At 41.5% G+C, this 18,660-nt stretch overlaps 1 protein-coding gene and 1 long non-coding RNA gene across 2 annotated transcripts in view; one reads left to right on the forward strand and one right to left on the reverse strand.

Annotated features, from left to right (window-relative positions):
- Window positions 1-899: 899 nt before the first annotated feature.
- tsr1 (TSR1 ribosome maturation factor) lies at window positions 900-12,008 on the forward strand. Its single transcript, XM_042487422.2, has 15 exons — window positions 900-1,078; window positions 2,891-2,994; window positions 3,076-3,304; window positions 3,586-3,720; window positions 3,849-4,300; window positions 5,456-5,600; window positions 5,839-6,029; window positions 8,621-8,835; window positions 8,958-9,117; window positions 9,221-9,331; window positions 9,463-9,595; window positions 11,010-11,126; window positions 11,292-11,432; window positions 11,549-11,623; window positions 11,718-12,008. The coding sequence occupies exons 1-15, from the start codon at window positions 952-954 to the stop codon at window positions 11,894-11,896; spliced, it is 2,514 nt and encodes an 837-aa protein (XP_042343356.2). The 5' UTR covers window positions 900-951; the 3' UTR covers window positions 11,897-12,008.
- The window catches only part of LOC148189395 (uncharacterized), a 92,735-nt gene continuing 80,035 nt past the window's right edge, over window positions 5,961-18,660 (reverse strand). The window contains exon 4 of the long non-coding RNA XR_015776827.1: window positions 5,961-6,097. This is a non-coding gene — a long non-coding RNA (uncharacterized LOC148189395). The remainder of the gene's footprint in view (window positions 6,098-18,660) is intronic.

Genomic DNA, 18,660 nt, shown 5'->3' on the forward strand with positions numbered 1-18,660 from the left:
TTTGCCATATGTGTGTTTTTAGCTACAACTACAAACAAAAGAAATTAAAGGCTGGAAAAAAAATAGATAAACTTCTGCAAGAAGCTTTGCCAATGTTCTCTGCATTTCCAATAATAGTGGAGTAATTATTTTTTTGGAATGACCTATGAATAAATGGGCAGATTTTGAAATAATTAAATTGAGTGACATTTTTTGAGACTTTTTTAAAATTATATTTTGTGATAATTTTGTATGTACATTGTCACAATCTTGTTTTAGTTACAATATCAGATTATCTATACTACCTCAGCACAAAAAGCCCATAAGCATATTATGCTGTCACCCTGCTTTTGCCCAAAACACAATTCAAAACACACACTCAAAGAATAATACTTTCATGATCCACATCAGGGAGTTAACCATAACAAATGCAAGTATTCTACTGTTGGCTACTGAGCAGCTTCACTATGTGCTATCCAGTGGGGATCCTTGGCAGTAGGCACGATTTTGAAAGGTCAGAGAGTGCATCTTAAAGTTGGCACTCAGAGGAGTAACAGCAGAACATAACAGCACTGACCGAACTGCCTAACAAAAAGCAGATACGAACTAACATCTAATTTTATAAACCTGTATCTTTATATATAATGTTTGTGTGTGTGTAGTTGTTTTTGTTCATTATTTGTATTAAATTGATTATTTATATATTATTGCATATAAATGATTATTTAGTTATGTTGTAATCAAATGTAGTTTTTATATAGATATACTTAGGGTCCCCTTTTGCTTGGCTCGTGCTTTAAATGTATGCAGTAAACACGGTAAAGCAAGTTGATGTGGAACACGCAAACGTAATAGTCACCATAACGTGACCTAGGCTTTTATTTTGAAGAGAACCCTCTCCGGAATCCCTGAAGACACGCCCCTGTCATGACGTCTACGCAACTGCGGAAGTAAGTTGCCCGACTTCCCCACATGGTGAAAATGGCTGCGAATGGGGAAAAACAACAGGGCCACAGAGCCGGCATTTATAAACAGAAAAATAAAGGACACAAACATGGCAAGCACCGGACGAAAGGTGAAATTGAGAGAGAGAACAAAGGTAAGGTGCGCGCAGCCATAAAGTGTTCACTTAGTAGCTGCTGTTAGCTCGTGGCTGTGGTCATGACACTGCAAACACACGTGTTGAGATTTGTAGTGAATTTCGGGGTGGCATCAGTTCAGAAGAGAATGTCGTTACGTTACATGTAGATCAACTGTGGCATGTCTGAGTAAAAAACCGCGTGCTAAGTCTCGCGTCTCGCGTCTCGCTTGACGTTGTATCCAACCTGGTTGCGTACAACTTTGTCCAGTTGACTTGTGGCCTTTTAAAGCACGCAGCAACCAATCAGAGCTCCCGGATAAATTCATCAGAGGAAAAACAGCTGTGACACTTTTGAAACCTATAATTCCAAAGTGTTTCACTGACTTTTTATGTACCTCACAACTTTACATGCTTGCATTTTAACATCACAAAATTAAATCATTGTAGTCCATAAATACAATGCTACCTAGTTAATTAATTACCAATTAAGTGTATGCGAGTCCATTATACAACGGCATACACATACTCAATTGAGAAACCATTGACAAGTTGTCTATTTTTTTTTACCTTATTTCCACCTTGCTGTCTTTGTTCCTGTTAGATCTATTACTGTGCAAGTACATGAGAGCAATGCTAAAAAAATCACTGCATGTGTTAGAGCTGCCACAATTAATCTGTTAGTTATCAACTATTAAATGTATCGCCAACTAATTTAATAATTAATATATATAATATATTTTATAACAGCAAACTGAATAGCTTTGGGTTACAGACACAGCAAGATGCTCGAGGTCTCATGTCTTCATCTCATGTCTTTTTAGGCATTAGGGAAAAATGATCAACATTTTTCTCTTTTTTCTGACATTTTATAGACCAAATAAAGAAGTTATCCATCAATGAAATAATTATCAGATAAATCCACAGTGATGGGAAATAAAGGTGATTCTAACTGAGTTACACACAGGACATAAAAGCATGGACATAATTTCTACCTGTAGATCTGTATATGTTCAGAGGATTCCTTTAAACGAACAGTCTGTCGGATAGAAATTTAAAGCAGCAAATGGGGAAAATTAACAAAAACTACCAAACATTTAAATTATCAGACACATTGTTGTTTCACCACGATAGCTCTGTCAGCAGTATCTGAACTAATGGCTATGTGTTTAGTATTTAGACAGGATTTGTATTTCAAGAAAATGTTAAGGTTTTACTATTGAAAGTAGCGTTTATTGAACTCTGTGGTAGTTTTTGAGGTGATACATTGCAAGAGCAAAGTATGGGCTTAAAAACTTTCCATTGAATCAATACTTTACAGTCGAGGCAGTCCTTGTTGCAGGGTTGTTGTGTTGGATTGCGCAAAGCTGGACAGGTGTTTCTGATATATTGTCCAACATGCAGCAATGATATTGTAGACATAAATCATAACTTCAATAGCTTAAAGAAAGCCATGTGAACGTCGTGTTGGCACACTGTTTACATCTCTACTGCAGATTTATTGACAGCTTCTTTTACACCCCACATTTTGCCTGAATTCAAGCCCAACTGCAGTTTAAATATTGATTTATAAAAACTCCTACTGTTCGATATGATCAGTGTTTGTTACAAGCAGACTGTATGTAAACCAACACCTGTTTATTTGCACGTGTTGACAACATACAGCATGACGACAATATTTTTTTTCTAAGCAGCAAGGTTTCTTTGTTTTTCAAGTAGTACAAATATGAGATTTGCTCAATAAAGCATTCAAATTAGCCCTGGAAAGTGTTATGTTTACCGCTTGACTTAGACACGACATAGTAATAATCCTTGTGCTGACTTGTCTCTCAGGGAGAGTGTCAGTGACAGTCTTAACCAAAAAGCAGAGAAAGGAGCAAAAGAGGATGGACAGAAGGCACAAAGCCAGCCAGCTACGCAGGAATAAAAAAGACATGGTAATTTTTTGATTTCACATAAACAATAGTCTTCTTTGAGTACCCACTGGTTGCATAGATTCAGTGTATCTTTTCCTCTAGGTCCTGACAGAAAAGCGACGCCTCGGCACTAGGGACGGTCCTCCGCATTTGATCGCTGTGGTGTCCCTCCATGCTGGAGTGGACGCTGGTGCTGTTACCAAACTGCTACGTGGGGAGGATGCTGGGGGTGTAGTACATCAGGAGCGGTGCATCAGTGGCGTTAGTGACAGTTTTGGGCTGATTCTGCCTCGTTTTAAACAAAGGTTTACCTTTCTAAGCCACAGCACGGGTACGTATTGAGTGATTAGAAACAACTAATGCAAAAGCTCAAGTGAAAACGAATTTATTTGCAGATTATACTTGCACGAATAATGTTGCAGACCTCAGTGATTCAACTAAAACCTTTTAATAAATGCATTCATTAGTTTTTCAAAAGTGTTATGTAAAATGTTGGTATTTAAGTATTTATATATTGTATATTTTAGGAGTCTGTTGTACTATTTTGTCTTTGTTTTGAGCATTTTATTGTCCTATTTTGAAGCTTCTCTGATGTTTTTTTTATTTGGACAGCTGACATGCACTCCCTGCTGGATGTGGCAAAGATTGCAGATAGTCTTGTGTTTGTGCTGGACTCTACTGAAGGTTGGGACAGCTATGGAGACTACTGTCTCTCCTGCCTCTTTGCCCAGGGCCTCCCGAGCCATGGTGGGTATAAACCCGAACACCCTGCTGCAGCTTTTAGATGCCGCCATAGACACTGCAATACTATTGTTGCAAATGTATTATGTGAATAGTGTTAATTTTCTAAGCGCTTATCTCTCTTCCCCATGTAGCACTGGTGTGTCAGGGTGTGTCTGACCTTCCTGTGAAGAAGAGGATCGAGTCCAGAAGAGCGCTGTCAAAAATCACAGAGATACGTTTCCCAGATGCACGTCTCTTCCCTCTGGATTCGGAGCAGGACGCCACGCTTCTTCTCAGACATCTGGGCACTCAGAGACAGAGAAAGCTCGGTTTCCGCTCCAGGCGCTCCCATCTTTTGGCTCAGCATGTCACTTTTACGCCCAACAGCCCTGCTGAGGGGACAGGTAGTGGACCCACTGGCCTGGGCACCCTTTGCGTCTCTGGGTACGTTCGTGGCCGTCCTCTGCAGGTTGACAAACTGGTGCACATCAGCGGACACGGAGACTTTCAGTTGAGTCAGATTGATGCTCCGTCAGACCCTCTTCCTCTCAACATAACAGCAGCCAGACCAGCAAAGCCTGGCAAGGGAGATGTTGACATGCAGGTAGGTGAAGAGACTTGACGTGTCTGGAATATCTTGTGAGCCACTATCTTTGTCAAAGTCATGCTTCTTTTGCACAATAGAGTTCACAGTAATTTACTTTGCTTTACTCTTTACTATGCAGTAAAAAACATTATTTTGACAACAGTTACAGCAATCATTATATTAATTTTAATAAATGACCCTAAGCAAGCAAGGTACTTCATGTAAGTAGCACTTTTTCAGATTGTTAAATGAATGAAAAGAGTAGCTGGCTGGAAGATGGTGGAAACAATTCAAGAATGGAAAACGCAGCTGTTATTAAAGAATGATCAGTTATGTATATGTCAAACAATATTATTGACAGTAAGTGGGATAGAGCATGCAAAAATACTCGGGTGGTCCTTGAATCAGGGTTCCTGTGGATCCTTGAGGTGTCTTAAAAGGCACTAAATTCATTGATCTAAACGCAAGACATTAACTGGTTTTAAAATGTCTGAAATCAATCCACCAAATGTCTAAAAATTCGAAGGCATGGGTGTTTATAAACTGATTTCTTGACGTTGGATCATAAAATCTCAATTATTGGTAGCATCTGCTTATTAAAAAATAACTACTGAACTCCTCTCAAGTTAGTGTCACATAAAACAGCGGAACCAATAACACTTATTTAGTTTGCAGCCGGGATGCAGAACAGATGATCAACTGACTGTTAGCTAGCTGTCACTGTAAAATCAACATAAATGGCTATTTGGATGAGATTTTGTGGCATGGCTGAAACCAGGGCTCACAAATGAGGCTCAGTGTTTTTTTTTATGAAAAAAGGTCATCATGCAGAGTGAGAAATGCCAGATCACCTAAAGAAAAGCTTGTCAACAAGTCCCAGTTCTGTTGTACCTTCCTCTTTGCAAAAAACACATGTTTTATGTTACAGATATTTGGGCAAAAATAACCCTAACCCTATGTAATTGATTTCTACTCCTTTTTTTTTCTATTTTGGTTATTTTAAAATGGCCTTAAATTTAATGCCAAATGATATTAACAAAGTCTTAAAATTTGCCTTATGCTGTATGAATCCTGTTGAATAGACGAGTCGACTTATAAAACTTTGAATTAATTTTGCAGTTAGTGTGATTGTAACATTTTCCCATTCACCTCAGTCATCTGTGTTTCTCGCAGGATGGAGGTGAAGATGAGGCTCCAGTCCGGGTGCTCATGAAAGCGGACCCATCCCGCAGGGAGAGTCTGCAGGCCGAGGCTGAGGTGGACCCCATGGACGGAGAGCAGACGTGGCCAACAGAATCTGAGCTGCTGGAAGCAGAAGGTGCAGAAACTGAGTGAACACTTAACAGCATTGTGAGGTGATACAGTTGGTAAGATGAGGCCTCATTTGTGTTTAAGCGATCATAGTTTTGATTTTTGGAGCAATCCTGCACTGGAATCAACACCAAAGTGATTGATTTTAAAAGTGGTTGGTTTTAAAACATTTCGTAATAGTCAACTCACCCTACCACAACGAGACAGGACTCTCAAAGTTTTTTTGATGTTTCTCTGGTGTTTAGAGGCCAGGAAGAACAAACGTGTAATGAAGGTCCCTAAAGGAACATCAGACTATCAGGCCTCCTGGATCGTTGATGAAGATGGGGAGGAGAATGGAGAGATGGACGAAGAAAGCAGTGATGAGGATGATGATGATGATGATGACATGTTGGACGAGGCCATGGATGGAGAGGACGAGGACAATAACTCTCAGGTACACATTTGAAGTATTTCTGAGCATTTGAAGGCTTTATGGCAGAGAGTAGGGAGAGAGGAGTGGGACTGAAGGAGAGAGATGGAACAAAGATTAATGATCGGGACTTGACCTGATGTGACGTTCATGGTCAGCATCTTAACTGCTAAGCCATGGGGCCCAGCACAGGCACACATGCATCATAAGGAGGTTTAGTCTGGTTATTGATCATTTTCTTTAGCAAATCTCTTAAGTCTGAATAATTAAAGAGGCTGCGTGATTTTAAAGTGTACCAAGGCACTCTTGTTCCCAAACATTTGAACAAAGAGAGGGATTTTAAAAAATGAGTTCAAAAAAACTGTTCACACCTTGTAGAAGCTTGAATCTACAAATGCTTAGCAGTATTATTTGCAGTTAATGCATTAATTTTTCTCAATCAATTTGTCAATAGTCTCAGCACAAGAGGGTTATGCTTACTGTACTCTATAGGACCTTTTAAATATGAAAGTCTGACTCCGTCTAACATCTAAAGACTGAGTTTTAAATCACACGCTAAGTCTTGGGATTTTGCAGGGTCACTATTTGCAAGACTACAACTAGATTACTTTCGAGATTATTTCCCATCCTGCTCCAGATGGAAGATACTGCACCAAATTCCCTTTAAAAATACTGCATATTAACAATTCCTTACGTGTCCGCAAAAACATGAGATAAAAGGCGTCAGGTATTGACAGTTTTGTTGTCAAATTGGCATCATTATAATCCATAAATAAACTGTACTTGTGTACAAACTTTTCATTTCTGGATTTTGTTGCCCCAAGCACGCCTCCATTGGTAAGCTGGGCTGTTGTAGAGGGAGAATAGTGAGGAAATGGGAGACAGAACATTTTAGAAATGAAGATTTCTCACTAAAGTAGGTGCTGGTTGGTGGATCAGATACACAGCGAATTAAACAAGGAATGAGCTGAGACTTGTTTATGTGCTTGCCTCGCCAAAGCCCCTACCATATTGTTTAGTTTTGGAGAGGGCATTATTTGAATGAGCCAAGACAAAAAACTTAGAATATTAAACATGTTTGATTTTACTCTGAACACCAAGAAGAGAAAAAGACTGAATTAACACAGTTGCGACTGATTTTTTTATGACCACCTTACACCAAACGATTGGTTAACAGGCATGTTTTTATATTTGTAATTATTTTTTACTATTGTATTGTTCTTTTGCTGCTTATACTGTACCCGACAGCTGCTGTAACTGTGAATTTCCCCACTGTGGGACGAATAAAGGATCATCTTATCTTATCTTATCTTATCTTATGCGCACCAACTGAGGCAAAGCTTGCGATTTTATTACGACATTGGAAATCTGTGAAGTTTTTTGGTGTAAAGCGAGCATCCATTTGTTCACCTGCTTCTTGTTGCTATAGCAACAGTGTGGTTGCAGTCAGACAATATAATATGGAGGATGATGAGAAGGACAGTAATCTGTGAGGAAGATATAAAAGGAGAGTGTCAGTGGCTCCAGGTGCATACGTGACCCACAGTCAGTGCACGTTGTAACAGAGAGGCACTGTTTGTTTTCTCAGTGTCTGTCTCTGGCCTGTAGTGCCAGGCTGCTCACCACAACAATAGCGTTTGGAGCAGGAGTCCCGAGAGAAGCCTCCTGTCTTCCTGTCCTGTGAACAGAACTTCCTGTCTGGACGAAGGGAGGGGTCGACCATTTATTTATTTCCAACTCTGCTTAAAAAGAAGTTGGGGAAACTCTCCTTATGCAATGGGTTCACTACGATCTGTGATTGTTATTAGCATGTGTTTGAAGTCAGGGTTAACGCACAGGAATACATATTTAGGAGAGAGTAACAATAGGGAAAACGGTACTTCAAATGATAATGATTATTATTATTGCAGCGGGGATGTTGGAAAGGTTATGAATCAACCCCCTGCTGAGTGCTTCCCCCTCATGTGTCTGGCTCTGTGTCTACTCTGCCAGTCGAGAGAGCTCTAGAAAGCATGTCCTCTTTGATGAATCATTTCCTAATACAAATACATTGCCAAGAAAGTTGAATTTGTAGATATTGTGGGAGTGAATGGAAACACTGTAGACAGTCATCTGTTGACATACCCAGAATGCCACATTTAAATATATGCAAACAAGTGGTTCACATAGTTTTGAATTCTGGTGGCTCCTTATCACATGCAGACTCAAAACACAGCTCTTATTGTGGCTGAGTTAGTCTTGTTTATGTTTGGCTGTGATACAATTTCTATACTTAGAATCTCTTTGACTGCACTTGTGTTCCCAACATGTGCATCTGGTCATTGTTTGTGAAATATTGAGGCTGCAATTTAGAAAATGGGGAGGCAAAAAAACTGCCTCGACCAACTAGAAAATGAGTTGTGTACGAATTAAAATAGCTCACAGTGCAACGACAGTAATACTTATACTGGACAGCAAGAGAAACCTGTTTATTTATGTGTATCTTGATTGTATGCACAAAAGGATCAAACATTGAAATCTTTGAGGTAATAGCTAATAGTTTGAACAGGGCAAGCAACTAGCATTAGCACTAGCTATTATATTGAAGCAAATTGTACTGTATGTATTTTGCTCAGGAGCCAGGTTTGGGCTGTGCCTCAGAAGAAGAAGAGGAAGAGGAGGAGGAGGAAGAGTTGTGCTCCACAGAGCGAACTGGAGCAGATCAGCGCTATGATGAAGACATTGATGAGGCTGCAGAAGAAGAAGGCCTGAAACGCTACCGCGAGGCTCGAGCCAATGAAATGTTTCCCGATGAGGTGGACACACCTCTCGACATGGCAGCTAGAATCAGGTCAGCTCTGCTTGCTTTGTATAGGATGATAAATTATGCACATGTTGTGAATTTTGGGTTAGAAATAAAACAAACCCTTTTTTTATGCAGTTTGGTCACATTTTGTTACTGTTTCCATCTAGGTTCCAGCGCTACAGAGGCCTGAAAAGTTTCCGCTCCTCGCCCTGGGACCCCATGGAAAACTTGCCCCTCAACTACTCACGCATCTTCCAGTTCCAGAGCTTCGAGCGCACTCGCCGTCGCATACTGGCTGAGGCTGCAGCTGAGGAAGAGGGAGCCATGGTACAAAAAAAAAGAAAAAGAAAAAAAAGAGTGGCTGTCTTCATCTGTAATGCTAGATCTCAGATTTTCAGCTTCACTGATTCTGCTGCCCCGTCTCTTTCAGGTCGGCTGGTATGTTACGCTGCACATCACTGATGTGCCCTTTTCAGTGATGGAAAGTGTCCAGTCAGGCAGACCTCTGATTATGGTGTCTCTCCTGCCCCATGAACAAAAGGTCCGAGCCATGCTTTTGCCATCCCGACGATTTTGTCTGAATTTATAACTGTCCATTTGAAACAAAGTCACACTGACAGGATAGTATTATTATTGACTTTTCTGACCTCTTCATTGTCCCTCTGTGCCCAGATGTCAGTGATGCACCTCTTAGTGAGGAGACACCCCAGCAACACAGAGCCCATCAAATCCAAAGAGGAGCTGGTGTTCCACTGTGGATTTCGGAGGTTCAGGGCGTCGCCTATCTTCTCTCAGCACACTTCAGGTAGAACTGTTAATCCAGCAAACATTTACCTATTCATTCCTAGTCTTCTTAATGAAACAATCATTTTTGCGCATTTTTGTGCTATAAATGAATATAAATAGCTAGAAATGACCCCCACACACTCAACCTTATCGACCCCAAAAATATGATGTAATAACGAGATAAATGTGTTTTTAATAACTAAAACACAGCTACAAATCATTGATCCACCTCAGTCATAACTAGACTTTAAAGAGTATTAACTTTGTATATATGTTACAGTACAACAAAACAGGAAATAACAACAATAAACATGTCTAAAACTATATAGCTGACCAACTTATTTATACTAGATGTACAAATATCAAGGATTAATAACTTAAATCAACTAAATCTGCAAGTCTTCAAAATCTGAAGACTTGCAGTCAAAACACTCCGTGATGCTGTGCGGAGGACGGATCAAAACCAGGTGCACTTGGTGGAATTGTCCATGTCAGCTCCCTTACAGTTAAAATGGTGAAGATAACAATAATTTTGTATTGTGCCTAACTTTATTGAAATCATATTTATAGTCATATAGTGAGCCATGACAAAGGCCAAAATGTGGCCTGCATTAGACAGTAAAGCTTGTTTTTAGCAGAGCCCATTTCCAGAAAAATTGTGGCTCCTAACGGTCAGTTAAGAGGAGTGAGGTGTCAGCAGTCAGTGACGGTATACTGGTCAATACAACAAGTTTTTCAAGAATTGCGAATTACCTTAACTGCGAGAGATCCTTGAGCATACATCATAAATGTGTAAATATTTAGGCAGATGGGTAGAGTAGTTTGCTAGATTTGCTGCAAATCAACAGAGACACACACGACCAAAAGCGTGACACTTTTCAGACCTCCAGAAGACGACTGACTGACTACTACATATTTAGATCTCAATCATACCTCCCTTAACAAACCTAACAGTTAGAACATACTACAATGAGTTAATTTCAGTGGAACTGACGTGACAGAGGCAACAACCACTGCACAACCATCAAGTGTCACCATGTCACCAAACACCGCTCATTGTGTAAAAATGCTTAAATAAATATTACTGTAGCACTTTAAGTTGTGGCCAGGCATCAACATTTAATTGCAATGACTGCGACCTCTGCAGCAACACAAATCCCCAAGAATTCTAGTAACAATACCCTCATCTAAAGCAGCGTACAGTCAGTTAGAAGGCAGTGGGTTCAGAGTCTTGCTTGATTTTCTGCTTATAGGACATCGTCTTTTAATGCAAAACCCATCATTAATCGTTAGATTGCATCAAGGATTTGCTGTTACGTCTAAAATATATTGTCAGAATGATTGTAGAAGCAGGTGGTCTGAATCGGATTTAGCTGCTGGATATACAGTCAAATGAATTATTGAGTTCTGAGCTCGATTCTGCTCTTCTGTAGCTGACAAGCATAAGATGGAGCGCTTCCTCAGGCAAGATGCCCCCACCGTGGTGTCGGTTTACGCTCCCATCACCTTCCCCCCCGCGGGAGTCCTGCTCTTCAAACAGAGGAATGACGGTGAGATGAACAGTTATGTGTTTACTTAAAAATAAGTGGATTTCACTTGTGGTCTGGCTGCCTCAATTTTCAACTTTTAACCATCCATTCTGTTGTTTGTTTTGAGCAATCATCCACTTAAGCTAATCCTGTACAGGAACTGTGTTCTTGTTACTGTCTTTCCAGGCATCCAGGACCTGGTGGCCACAGGCAGTCTGCTCAGTTGTGACCCTCAGCGCGTCATGCTGAAGAGGATTGTACTGAGCGGACACCCGTTCAAGATTAACCGGCGCTCTGCAGTTGTCCGCTACATGTTCTTTAACAGGGGTAAGAGGATGTTCACATACTTTTATTAATATTACTACAAACTATTGCACAGCATCTGACTTCTCTGTGGCTTAAAGCCTCATGGTTGACCATTCTTTTGTTTCTTTGTCCGACAGATGATATCATGTGGTTCAAGCCAGTGGAGCTGCGAACAAAGTGGGGTCGGAGAGGCCACATCAAGGAGGCTTTAGGTAAGAATACTAAAAATCAAATCTCTGTTTGGGCACATTCCTCAAGCAAAGTCTGTTATCTTTATAATTCTCACTGCCATGTGTCATTTTTCAGGAACACATGGTCACATGAAGTGCGTATTCGATAATCAGCTGCGCTCACAAGACACTGTCCTGATGAATTTGTATAAGAGAGTGTATCCTCGCTGGACATACGACCCCTATGTGCCCTCGTCTTTACCCTGGGTCAAGAGAGAGGTCATTGTGGAGATGGATGATGCAGACATGGAGTAGTGGAAGAACAAGAGGAAGACACAAGAAAGAAGCAGAACATATGCTGTATCAGTGTGATCACGTGACCATTTCAAAGTGTACTCTGTATTAAATACAACTATTTCGATTCAAAGTATCTCCCTGGTTATTCTTGAGCCATTTATAAAACCCCTAACTTGCTGCTGCGTCTGTTTCGGCCACTAGATGGCAGCAATAAATAAGTAATCACAAGGCTTCCTTAAAACTCTGGAGCAACTTTGTTTAAAATGGGTTAAAAATGAGTGACTGCCACTGATCAAATAGCTGTGTATGTGTTGAGTGCTTTATTGTGATTAAATGAAGGCCGTTTCCACAGCAAATGGCAGGTCAGTAATAGTTTTTACATTAGTCACAAATCAAGCACATTACACTGGCAACTCTTTGAAGTCATGCAGATGTGGCTTTGAGCCTGCAGCCACATTAAACTGCACTAACTGGGACAAAATCATTACACAGATAATGTTTGATATCCGAGGAACTTAAATTGTGGAAAAATGACTCCCAAGTTGCACTTTAAGAAAAATCCATGTCCATAATATCTATGAGTGACTTGTGGCCTTTCCGATTTTGACAAATAGCAGCTGTCAGGTTGATTTATTTATGTAATCTTTTATCACAAACATTCCTCAGTGGATTTTACAAAAAAAGGAGGCTACAAAAACCTAATTAATCACCGGTCTTGGACAGAATTTAATACTGTGTGAAACAACAAAGCACAAAATACAAGATTTCTTAACCTAATAATGCTATTTGAAGCTACATGCCACCACTAACACTGCGTCAGTGTAAGGGCAAGAGAGCAACAGAAAAACTGCTCTCCAAACACACTTTCTTGTATCCTGTGACTCATTGATTGAATTTAGTTGTGTGCCTGAACCCGTGTACACTTTTAAAAGTAGAAGTATTGACAGTTCTTTGCTGACTAACAGCAGTATACAGCCATGACAGGGTCACCAAAAGGGCCTATCACAGACAGGCTCAGCAAACTTTTTCCAAAAAAAGTTTGTGTGTCCCTTTTTCTCATGTGTCCCCTCTCTAAATTCGGACATGTTTGTGGGTCTGCAGTTCATGAGTTGCGGGATGGAGAACTGATGGCTAAATAAGAGGAACAGCTTCTGCAAAAGAAAACTTTTAAACCCAGCGCATTACACTGATAAGTTTTACTTTCACTGCTCCTGACGTTCTGCTCCGTCTGTGCCCAGTATGCTCTTTGCTGCATGTGTGGTTAAATCAATAATGGAAAAGTATAAATATTCCGATAGCTCTCTTTAAAAAATGGTACAGCTTCAAAAATATAAAATTGAATACGTGGCAGCAGATGTTTTAATTGTGACAGGCTGCCTCAAATGTGTGGGAAACCCTAAGATGCAATGGAACTACAGAGACACACACAAAATAACTACAAAAAGGGGCAAAACAACCACAAAGACATAAAATAACCAAGAAAAGACATGAAACTACCTCAAAGTGTCACAAGATGACAACAAGATGCATTACGACTACAAAAAGATGCAAAACAATGACACAGAGAGGCTGAAAAACTATAAAGTGTGCATCCTGCTCCATTGTAGGTGTGGTGGTGGTGGGGCTTTACCCAGGGACCCACTGTCTGATAATCCACCCCTGTATATACTCGTATACACACACCAGCTTTTTTTCTCTCCATGGTGGTCTAGCCTAACCTGAAGCCTTGTTTCGGTTGTAGTCATCACACACACCCACACACACACACACACACACACACACACACACACACACACACAAACACACACACACACACACACACACACACACACACACACACACACACACACACACACACACACACACACACTCTGCTCATGACCTCTCTGTTGTTTTCAAACTGAAGCTGAAGTGCGTTGTGTCCTGCCCTGCCCTGTGCTCTCTTGCCCAGGAAAACACTGATTTATGAATTGCAGCATTTATCATAAAACGGAGCTCCTGCATGCTTGCAGCAACATGATTCATCCGAGGGGCTGTGTTGAGACTGCACCACAGAGGCATGCCAATATGTCTGGGAAACCAGAAGGTGAAGACTTTGGGATGGAGAGGAGAACATGATCCCAGAAACGAAGGGGAGCAAAAGTTCACCGTGTGCAAAAAGCTGAAGAAAACAGATAATACAATCGAGAAAGACTAATGTCTCTATTGCCCATGGGGGGCAAGCTGGAAGCTCTGGACAGTTTTGTGGTAACACTCAATTTATTTCCTACTTTACTATTTTTTGTATGAAGGCAAGGGCACAGTAACAGTGATGTGTTGAACACATCTTTTTAAGGCTGAGGGGAGGGGTGTTCTGCTGGCCAACAGTTCATGGCGAGGGGAGGGGGAATTCAATACCCCCTTGATGGAGAATGCTCTTAAAGTAACACATGTACAAAAATGGTCCTGGGTTAGATGCGCACACTACATTTTTCCTTGACACTATCAATTTGAAGCAGATAAACATTTAGCTGTTTGGGGACCAAGTGCGACGTGGTAAGGCTGCATCCAGCCCATAAGTGAAGTGTGTGTTTGGCACAGGCTGCCGTCAGAAGACATGAACGCTGGTGACTTAGTGCTGCTTGGATCAGGAATGTCTTGTGGTTCCCAGTTCACTGCCACCACACTTAGTTGGCTCCCACCGAAGATATAATGGGTGAGAGATTTTTCCGTTGGATGTGGATAAAGAAACGGAAAAGGGGCAGTGAGGGAGTGGGAGATAAGGGAAGAGCCAGTTGATGTTCAGCATGAATAAAACCAGAAGTGGTGGGAGGAAGCAGTCAGAGGAATGCAAAAAGGGGGATGCATAGAATTTGGAAATTAAAATAAAAAGTTAGTGGGTGAGAGAGAGTGAGAGAGAGTGAAATGGAGGAGTGTGAGAGTCTAAGGCGGTGTGGGCGAGGGAGTAAGAGAGCGAGAGTGGCTGGCGTTTATGGATTGCAGATGTGGCGCTATGGGGTTTTGGCAGGGGCCATGCGCGCCTGAATCCTTCACCGGCTGGGTGGCACCGGGGTGAGAGGGAGGTCACTGCACCGCAGCACACAGCCCATAAAACACAGAGAGTAGTGGGGGGAGAGCAGAGAGAGAATAGGCCTCAAATACACACTAACCCAGGACTGCTGGGCAGTGGGGGTGAGCAGATCACACTTTCGGTTCAAGCACGCACAGGCATACCAAAACAGCCCGCATATGTTGAATCAGACTACCAATAAAGCCATAGGTTAATATATAAGAGTCAGCATGAAGTGGAGAGCTGATAAGCTTATCTCGACTTTGAAAAGGATGAGCCGACCGTAGACACCTCCCCCAACCATGAAGAATCACACCATCCTCACTTTTTAAAGGAAATTTTCCACCTCTGTACGCATTAATGCTGAATTTATTGCAAGCGCTTTTGACAAGATTACAAAAGAGAAGCGAGCCAGCCACGTGTAGAGCAAAGGAGTTCATCTGGTGTCTCCTCTCTTACGCCCACTTGCCCTATAAATTCTGCCCTTTCTCTTTCCATCCTCATCATTCCTCATCAATCCACATCTTCCTCCAAAAGTAACAGCACACTGTCAAATAAGGTTACCACTAATGCTCTTGGCAAATTTACAGATTGCCTCCTTCTTCACTTAATTTTTTTCCCATATAATACCCAGTAATGCAGCGATTTGCAGTCAGCTGTTCAGAGGGCAGTGAGCGTTCGATTGCTGACTGAGTTTAGAGTGTTGGTCTGTGCACAAATGGGTTTGAATAGCCAAACTTCTGCTTATAAACGCTTGTCTTACATATAGGTTAACAATGGTGCTGGTCAGCATCTTTAGACAACCTACCTACCTACGTTAAGATCCACAATTTGGCATTGAACTATTAATTATAACTTTATGTATAAGTAAAATGTGTATATAGTGGATATAGATTTTATCTCATTTTTAAAATTTTATCTTATTTTAATTTGTATTTTCTAATATTTTATCATTCTTTTGCATTCAGATAACTTTTTTGCATTTTTCTCTGCTTCTGACTCTTGAGCTGTAAATTTCCCTGGTGTGAGATTAATTAAGTGTTGTATTGTCTTGTCTTATCTCATCTCATAGAGGAAGGGATAATGTCTCCCACATCCTTTTTAAAACTGCAAATTAGTTTTGGTCTACTTAAAGTAGAATTCCCTGCAGAAACCCCACAGTTGTAAAACTCACTGCCTATAGGCAGTGTGAGTGTTAAAATTGTAGCAGTTTCTACTTTCCTAGTCATGAGGTGGCAACACTGACCTGAAGCTTTTCTCATTTCACTGTTTATACTTCCTTGATTCCTTTCCTCACCTCCTCTCCTCACATCTTAAGGCCCAGACACACCAAACCAACTAGCAGCGATGAGGGCCAGCTGATGTGTTGCCTCAGATTGCATGTGTCTCAGCCAAAAAGTTGCACCTGAACACACCACAAGGACTACAGCCTGTGGCCAACTTGCATAGACGTTCTGCATCTGCACGAGGGGAAACAACTCTCCATAACAGTGGTTGGGAATGCTTGGTATGCGTCATTCAAAAAGAGAAACATTTGACCGACAGGAGGGATTCAAGACGCTAGTTAGCCTAGTACAGTAACAACACAACACAATGTTGAAAGAACAAGGGACTCACCATGTACTAGTGAGCAATAACACAAACAATTATAAAATGTTTCTGATAATGAATGATAAAAAAAAATCACCCTATAAAACAAGTTTGTTTTGATCTCATGCCCTCTTTAACCATTTGTTTAATTTCCTCTCTTCCTTTTCTATTCTCGTGCACTGAGTTGAACTGCCAGAGTGATTTCATTCACGAATGGGCTCCGCCGTCTTAGGCACCAATTAAACATGCTGAATCAGAAAAAAACCTGACAAGGGCCGACAAGGGCCGACAAGGGCCGACAAGGGCTGATGGCTCTCACACAGCCAAAACTAGAGTGACACTCACACTCACCGACGGCCCAATATTGACCAATGGCCACATTAGTGTCACGCCAGACACATCTCTTTTTTACAGCACCAATGCTGAAAATAATGCAAAGGATACACCTGTGCATCCTCACTCATACCTCCTCAAGCAAGCCTTCTCTCTCCTCAAATCCATTTTAGGAATTGAGACATCCTTCAACATGGCAGGCTGAGAACGATTTCTGGAGTTGCAGGCAGGAGGACGGAGGAGAAAGAAGACAAGGAATCACAAAACAGACAGGTGAAAAGGCCTCCATCTACATCTGCAGATCTAAACTTCTGCTATCGTGACTTTCCTGTCCTACAGGTGGCAAATACTGGCATGTACTCATCGAGGTTGTACTTGTCTGACAACGATTAAACAGCTCTCTCTGTGGACAATCTGTGACTGTGAATACGTTTTTTAGTGAGCCACAAGCCACGTGATAGTTTGCACATAAAAAAGTATGATGCATTTCTCTAATTCTACTTAGGTGACTCAAATATCAACTAATGCAAAACAGAAACATTTCAGCTAATCGGTATTGTCTCAAAAAATGCAAAAAAGAGTATTGTACTATGTAACTCAGTAAACTGAGTACTGATTTTGTTGCAACACAAAACAAAATGACAGCACCCGTATCATATAGTAAAACAAACTTTAACAGGCTAAAGTGTTTTTGGAAATATGATGCTTTGTACCATATATCCCGTGAAAACCTTTGAGGAACATCCTAAGCACTCTCCTGTTTACGTAGGTGCTGCCTGACAATGCTTTCTTATTTGGTCAGCTCTGTTTTTCTCCTTCTTTTGTGATATCCTTCCTCCCCTTTTTCTCCCTCCTTAGCCTGGTCCTGACTCCCTGGTTCCTGGGGCCTGGCCAAGGCGTGTGTCCCTGGAGGAGCCAGAGAGGAGATGGAGAGAGGGGGCAGCAAGGGGGTGAGGAGACCGACTCCAAAACCACAGCTGCAGCGGCCTCTCCTTCCTCCTCCTCTCCTCTAATGCCTTCCCTCCTTGCCTGGCACCCTCCCCAGCTCTGCCATTAATCAGAGTGGATGGGTATTTTGCTGCATGTGTGTTTGTGTGTGACAGCGAGAGACGCTGAGTGTGTGAGTGTTTGTGTGTGTGCTGATAGAGAGCTGGATGGGTCGGCAGTGATGGTATGGAGACCAGGATCTCACACAAAGCTGCAGAGTTCACCCAGAGAACAAAAGAGGGAGGGAGGGAGGTTGACAGACATAAAGCCTGGTGAGCAGATTGGGACTGCCAGTGACTAAGAGGAAGAGATAGACACATGATCTGCAGAAGTTTTTGAACATCGCAGCATGAGACCAAGAAATCTCAAGATGGCCTATTTGCATCTTTTTGAAATTTTGACATTTCTGCAGAAAGGTGTTGCAACAGCACCTGCGCACAAACGAAGCACAATAGAAAAAGTTCATAACCTAACATGTTAACAAATTACATCAAGGTTTTCTTCAAGGTGTACTTCTGGACTCACCCTCCACTCCTTTAGCCCCTGATTATCCAGGTGGGAGTATAATCTCAAAAAAAAAAAAAAAAAAAGATCAAAATTTCCAACCTGCTCTGCTCTCACCCCCCAACGGGCCTCCCAGAGTGCTTTTCTGCTGACATCACTGCACAGAGACCTGGCAAGCCAATCTCTCCCCTGCTCTACCATTCCCCTCTCCTTGCTTCCTGCCCTGATGATGTCACACACCATATGGTTTTCAGCAGTATCAAGCCGGAAAAGAGATTTAGTCAGTGGAGAGGAGAAGGAGAGAAAAGGAGGAGGGCTG

The sequence above is a fragment of the Plectropomus leopardus genome, chromosome 6 (genome assembly GCF_026936395.1).
Source record: "Plectropomus leopardus strain MGB_pleo_1.0 chromosome 6, ASM2693639v1, whole genome shotgun sequence".
In the NCBI taxonomy this organism is placed as follows: domain Eukaryota; kingdom Metazoa; phylum Chordata; class Actinopteri; order Perciformes; family Serranidae; genus Plectropomus; species Plectropomus leopardus.